General features: G+C 33.4%; 1 protein-coding gene across 2 annotated transcripts in view; it reads left to right on the forward strand.

The window, feature by feature from the left end:
• The first annotated feature begins 3,107 nt into the window (after positions 1 to 3,107).
• LOC108690197 (protein SZT2-like) overlaps positions 3,108 to 7,500 on the forward strand; it is a 21,412-nt gene continuing 17,019 nt past the window's right edge. Inside the window, exons 1-6 of one of the 2 annotated variants that reach the window (XM_018197377.1) lie at positions 3,108 to 3,285; positions 5,874 to 6,191; positions 6,280 to 6,357; positions 6,440 to 6,833; positions 6,955 to 7,175; positions 7,263 to 7,500. The exon at positions 7,263 to 7,500 is cut by the window's right edge and continues 147 nt beyond it. In XM_018197377.1, coding sequence (XP_018052866.1) covers positions 3,265 to 3,285; positions 5,874 to 6,191; positions 6,280 to 6,357; positions 6,440 to 6,833; positions 6,955 to 7,175; positions 7,263 to 7,500 — 1,270 coding nt within the window. In that variant the 5' untranslated portion in view covers positions 3,108 to 3,264. Of the gene's footprint in view, positions 3,286 to 3,646; positions 3,689 to 5,873; positions 6,192 to 6,279; positions 6,358 to 6,439; positions 6,834 to 6,954; positions 7,176 to 7,262 lie in introns of those variants that run through there. The other variant, XM_018197378.1, reaches the window with a different exon arrangement.

Here is a 7,500-nt window from a genome sequence, read left to right on the forward strand (position 1 = left end):
TCCAAGGTCATGCTCTGTATTTGGTGGGACCAGCTCGGCGTAGTGTATTATGAATTGTTAAAACCGACTGAAACAATCACAGGCGATCGGTATCGAACGCAATTGATGCGTTTGAGCCGAACATTGAAAGACGAACGGCCGCAATACAACGAGAGACACGATAAAGTGATTTTGCAGCATGACAATGCTCGACCCCATGTTGCGAAAGTGGTCAAGATATACTTGGAAATATTGAAATGGGAAGTCTTACCCCACCCGTCGTATTCTCCAGACGTTGCTTCCTCTGACTATCACTTGTTTCGATCAATGGCACACGGCCTGACTGACCAGCACTTCCGGTCTTATGAAGAAGTAAAAAATTGGATCGATTCGTGGATAGCCTCAAAAGATGAGTTTTTTCGACACGGGATTCGTACGCTACCCGAAAGATGGGAGAAAGTAGTGGCTAGCGATGGACAATACTTTGAATCATAAATGTATAACCAGTTTTTTACAATGAAGCGTCGAATTTCGGAAAAAAAACGGCGGAAGCAAAGTTGTACACCTAATTATGAATACTCCTTGTAAATATCATCGAAAATTGCAAGCGAGCGAGCAATATACATCTCCACATACAAGAGGATTCACATAAAACAAGTATCCTAAGGCCGGAATCAGATTATGTATTGAAGAAATTTCACTAATGAGGACAAAAAATTTTTGTTCTACTCCTTTTGTTCTGATTGGTTAAACTTTAATTTTTCAATCTTCAATCTTATTCTTCAATGCGTAGTCCGATTCCGGCCTAAAGGAATTTAAAATCGCACTATAATCTCTTCATTATAGACTCTAGAAATTATAGTGTTGTAGGCTAATCATAGACGTAACATTTAATTTTAAGAATTGTACTCAGCAACATAAAAGAGTTATGGAAAACACAAAATTTTTACACAAATTCTACACTAGTTTTGAAGTTTAGGTTTAGGATTTGCTATATTGCGCTATTTCAAATTTTTTGTTTTAATATCAGATTCGAAATTAGCGACCCCCCCCCCCCCAAAAACTCCTAGGCACTGAGTTTCATGCAAATCCATAAAAATTTCGCAATTATAACCGTATTGGATCCACCATTTTGAAATTTTTGCTTTTGACATCAGATTCGATATATCAACGAAAAAACTGCTAATAGCTCTGGCACACCAGCGCGATGTTTGTCGCACGCGACACGCGACATCCAATAAGAATATACCTTTAGAATGTAAAGCTGTACACTCATTGGATATCGCGCGCGACGAACATTGCCGGAAACATAAATACCCACAACCAAGTTTCACGCAAATCCATCAACATTTTGAATTTTGGCCACTTTTTGGGATCCCTAGCTCACTGTGCGTTGGTGAAACTGGTCCTAAAAGTTATAAATTAGTTATAAAAGTTGTTGATTAAATAAAGTCGTGATTAAGCATTTTACAATAATAACAAAAGTAGACAAAAACTAATAGCGAATTCGAATGGACGCACTTATGCACGTTAAAACACAAAATAACGTAAATATGTTTATATGTTTATAATTAAACATAAAAATCGATTAAATTGTGAAATACTCAATACATTTTATTGCACTATTAGATAAAATATGTACACATATAATTCGAGATATTTGTATTTTATTTTTATACTAAAATGAAATTAGTGTACAATGGCTTTAATATGCATCAGTGCTTCCAGTCGAATATTATGAAACATTATGAAATATTTTATCTAATTGTACAACAAAATATATTTCACGATTTAATCGATTCTTATGTTTATTTATAAACATATATTTATTTGTGTATGCATGGCAGTTTTATGTGCATCAGTGCGCACTTAGTGCGTCAAATCGAGTTCGCTATTAGTTTTATTTTTGTCCATTGCTGCAAAATACTTAATCGCGATTTTATTTAATCAACAATGCCTTTATAATCTTTATTATTCGTAATTTTTAATTTTATATTAGGTTTGCATATATAATATATATTATGATATATGCTGTCTTCAGTAGGTTACTAAAATCCCTAAAATATTCCTTCCTTCGGGAAGGCAGACTTGAGATTAGTGATTATGAAACAAGGAGGTCTTGAAGAATCGAGGAATCCTCCACTCTTAAAATAAGGAAGAACTATGAATACGGATATAAGAAGATTTTAAAGAGAGAAGATTTTAAAGAGTGGGGAAAGGACTAGAAATGACGGATGCGAATACCTATAATTACAGTGGACGTTTAGGGAGATTTTGATGAAGGGGTTTTAAGAGCCTTCTGGCAACACTGAACGCTTGCTCGCGTGTGGCGTATGCAGGTTATTTTGACTGGGGATTAGGGATGCGTTCCACTTCTCGCATCGAACACATATGTAGCAGTCAATGCACTGCACACATGTATATCCGTGTTCCGTTTCGTCAATGCGCTTTATGGGCGCTTAGAAACGGAATGGTTTCATGCATTTGAACGCATGTGCCAATATGATTCGAAAGAAATAAGTAATAGATATTAAAAATAATAAATATTAAATACTAATAATAGATATTAAATAATAGATAATAGTAATTAATTAATAGATTTTCGCCGATTGGCGAATTACTTTCAACTTATCCAAAGATTTCTGCTCTATTGTATATTTGGCACGTGTATGCATGGATGTATATATATATATATATATATATACAACATGGAGGCACGAAGCATGCAATTCAAAATGCGCATGCGTGCATTGACTACTAGTAATAGTTCATGCGCTAATAGTAGGAGGAATTGTATGTGTTATCAATGCTCGCATTAGATGAAACGAAACGATTCTAACCTGTGCAGCCTATGCGCATCATGCGAGAAACGTCTTTGCTTTCTCTCTTTTCAAAGCCAAATATATATCTATCTCATTTTAAGTGCAAAAATATTTGGAAATTTCATGCAACAACTTTTGCGAACAGACCTTTTATCACCCATTGTACGTGGAGATATATATGTACATATACGTATGCAAACGTCGCGGTAAGCGCAACAATGTGACCTTTGACCAATCGGACGCGCAGTTTATTTCCTCTTTCCCTGAATCTCTCGCGTGGTGCTCGTCGGTGCTGCATCGTTTCTATCGTCTACGCCGATCGTGTACGCTGTAGTCGCTCAAGTCGTTATGACTTGTTGTCGAATCGAAGGCGAAGATTGATGACGACTGCCTCAGACTGCTTGCTAACGAGTCAAGTGGTTTTAGTAATGACTGAATAGAACGTGCGCAAACTAAATTTATTATGGCGAGCACGAGAAACGAGGTAAAGCCCATCGATTGCATCGCGATAACTTTCTTCTCTGGTTTTTCGATGACGCGGACAGATATAACCTTTCCTCCACCGATATCTGTCAATGCGACAGAAATGTGGAATTTTTACGAAACATATCTTAAAAATAAACAAACATTTTTTTTAAAGAGTGGAGTTTAATAATAGCGATGTATCTGTTTGAATAGTTTGTTGAGTTTAAGGGCCTCACCTGCGATCTTGTTAAAATTAGTCTGTTTCGACGCATTTTTCCATAAAATAAACAAATCTGGCAAAAAAAAAGTATCGCTCTGTAACTGTTCGCCCACGAACCGAGATATTAATTATTAAAGTTGATAAATATTCAGATTAGGAAATCTGTTGTGCATCAATGGTTTAGGGGTATACGAGACCATAAGTAAGTGAAGATTTTTTGCTTCAATCTCTCTCTCTAACACAAGTTTTCGGTTTCAAAAATAAATTTTCTGCTTAAAAAAATCCTTTGCTTTAAAAAAAAATGGTAATTATTTAGAATATATTAGAATGGTAATTGTTTGGAATATTATTATTATAATAGAATAGTTCCCTTCCTAGAATCTTATTAAAAATGTACTCATTTGATGTATTGTCACTCAAAACGAAAGAATCTGAAAAAGAAGAAAAGGAAAAAAAACGCGACGGTCGGCTCCGTGAATCAAGTTATTAAACATTAAAGTTCGAAATTTTAGATATTAAGATATCTGTCATCCTGATCGATATAACTCTATTTATACGTTCTGCTTTAATTACTCTAATTCAGTACTTTAGAAACACAAATTCACTTTAAAAATTTATTGTTTTGAACACACGAATTCTTTGCATTAGCAGTGAATTTGTATTTTTAAAGCAGTGAATTTGCGTTTTTAAAGCAGTGAATTTGTATTTTTTGCATTAGCAGTAAATTTGTATTTTAAAGTGGAGAATTTATGTTTATAAAGCAAAAAATTTATGTAATCCTCTATACCCTATGACATTGATGTGGCAGATTTTCTTGAATATCTGTCAATTTTAGCAATTAATATCTTGATTCATGGGACAGAGCGATACTTCTTTTGCCAGATTCGTTCATTTCATGCAAAAATGTGTCGAATGAGACTAATTTATCAAGATCGGAGGGGAGACTTCTAAATTCAACAATAAATTACCAATTTGAATTTTATTATGTTGACTCATAATAAAATGGTTTTTTATTATATTTGATTGTTGAACATTTATCTATTTGCATTGATAGGAATTCTTTTAACAATCATATACACACAATATTTAACATAACAATCATTTAACAATCTTATTTGTGTGACTGTAATAAGAAGCATGAAACGAACAGAAAGAAGATCAAGAAGTTCTCAACAATGTATATTATTCACTGCCATAAAATTGGCAGTGATTTTTTTTATTATTAAATGTATATATTATGTTGTAGATATATTATGACTTACAATTATCTTTGACGCTATAACATGTAATCTATATATCTATTATAGCTCTTTTCAACATTATCATCTGTTTAGTTATAATTTCGATTTATTATTTGCATGCATGTGTGCGTATGTGTGTGTGCCTCTTGTTTTTATTGTAGATGGAATAAATTTCGGATGGAGCCTAATTACAGCTGATGAAAACTGTGAGTAATGTCGAAACTTATTCCATCCACAATATGTAATTGTTACTATTCTTCCTTTCTTTCCTTTATAATATATACATGATAATATACATATTCGATTTTCATAATCTATTATTAAATTGTTTCTATTGGATTTTATAAAATTTATTTCAATTTATTTATTTATTAAAAATATATTTTAATAGGCAGATATAATGCTTTTCATTATCTAAAGCGGATACATAATATAAATCTAAATTGATTTCTGAAAATAACTGCATTGTTCAAAAGAATTTGGTTTGTGTACGCGCGCGCGTGTGTGTGTGTGTGTGTGTGTTGCTGCACTGACTATATTTTCTTTTTCATTTACACTAAATATAAATGTGTATCATTTCATTTTAAATCTGCACAGTTGGTTGGATCTACATAATTATGTCTCTTTGGAGCTAACGATGGATCTACTGGAGCTACTCATTGTCAGTTATAAGTCTTTTTATTAAAAATTCAATTTTCTTTATGTTACATCTGCAATTTAAATTATTCTTATTAAAATATAGTTAATATTCATTTTTTGTTTTGAATCACAAATCAAAATTAAAATTGCTGACAAAAACCATAGCAATTATTAATGTGAAATATTAACAAATTATTAACAAATTACATAGTATTTTTTTTTTTGCAAAGATGGATGATACAATGTAGACGTTCTGACTCCTTTTTGAGTTTTTTTCAGTGCAATGAGAAATAGATAAAAGGATAGAAAAATTAACATAAATAGATATGTTACAGACTCAGTGTCATTAATGTATTACAAATTTAATGTAATTGTAATACATAATTGTATTAAAGATTTTGGCAAAAATTTGAATTAAATACAAAGAATGTTCAACTATTCTAAAAACAGACCCATTACTATAGTAATTATTTTATTTGTTAACCATAATTCTTTTCCTTTGTACAGGATAGAACTGTGTTAGAAGCAGAGACTATCTTTCTATTAATGAAGAAGGGCTTTCCCATCTCTCGTAATGTGAGAGTTCAATGGTTACTGGAGCATTTGGACTCTGTGATAAGTATACAATGTCCTAATACGAAAAGTAAGGAAGAACCAGAACTGGAAATAGTATCTGTACTGCCAAAGGATAAACCTGTCGGATGGTCTACAGATACCAGCTATCAATTTCTTTATAAAGTTGTTTCAACGACATCAATTGTATTTTTGGCGCACAAGTATAGGATGGTTTTTAGCTTAGATTTAAGTCCGTCGCTTGCCACTGTTGTAAGTATTACAAAATTATAATTTTGTTATGGAATATTAATTTTCGTAGCAGCATATGTCAGCTGAAATAAAATTAACATCTTTTTAGGATGTACAAAGCGGAGAGATTGTCATTGACGAGGTGTGTCTGACGACGAAACGATGTTTAGAAGGTATAACTAGACCTGTGAGTATCTTTTCCTTTACGTTGCAAATTCATAAAAAAAAAAGGAAATTTCTTAATTTATTATATATCTGTATATGTGTAGTTTACTGTACCAGGCAGCAGGCGTGTGATGCAGCCTGAAATTTATGTGACTGTGATAGCTCATACACCGTTCTTTACAAGCCCGGCGCAACAAGTACTAGTGCAAGGATGGCTAATTACTTCGGATAACGTAAATTCTCTCACACAATACGTAGAAAAACAGTTGTACCTGTTAGAGGAGAGAGTGGCGACGGTCACAGCCATAGCTAATCAGCAATTAGAAAATTTAAGGGCAGAGAGTGAGCGTTTGGTAGGGAGGCTTTTTGAGGAAAGTAGCACCTGCTTGAACAAAAATAATTGTAATATCTCCATAGTTTCACCGGAAGCCAGTTTTGTAAATATGTTGAGATATGGGATGCTGGCTCTGACACTTTTACCTGAGCACAGCTGTGCACGTGAGTTTGTAATTTATGATCGTATTTAGCGGGTTACATCTTACCTAATGTATACGCTATGCAAGGTAATGGAAAAAAATGTTGTGGAGAACAGAGAGTGCAGAGAAAGAAACATTTTCAGATATGGTAATAGTCACGGATGGTATCATCGGAATTAAGAACGCTCACACGTTAGATTCCATTATACAGCAGCTACGCGCAACGACGGTTGCATGTAGCTTTTTGCGCGTAGGCAGTGCGTATAATCCACATTGTGCGGATGGTTTAGTGCCATATCAAGATCTATTGTATTTTATCGCTGCAGCTACGCTTGGTAGTTACATGTCCTTCAATTCATATGTGGTACATAGACTTTTCTATTCTTCTATATTACTGTGCCTACTTAGTAGCAACTAAATTAATTACAATATAACTGTTTTATATTTATAGATGCCTGTACATGGAACAAATATGAATCTTTATCATAAACATTTTTTATGCTGGCAATTATATCGGAATATATCGGACGGTAATACATCGGATCGTCACTGTTGGCGAACTGAAAATAATTGTTTCCATGGACATAGAAGCGGTCAACTATTGAAGAAAAAACAGATTGACGACAAAGTTACTTGTACTTTAAGCAGTCTGCTGTGTTGTCGTCTAAGAGAAGGATACTTAATAAAAA

The sequence above is a fragment of the Atta colombica genome, unplaced genomic scaffold, assembly GCF_001594045.1.
Source record: "Atta colombica isolate Treedump-2 unplaced genomic scaffold, Acol1.0 scaffold3, whole genome shotgun sequence".
In the NCBI taxonomy this organism is placed as follows: Eukaryota; Metazoa; Arthropoda; class Insecta; order Hymenoptera; family Formicidae; genus Atta; species Atta colombica.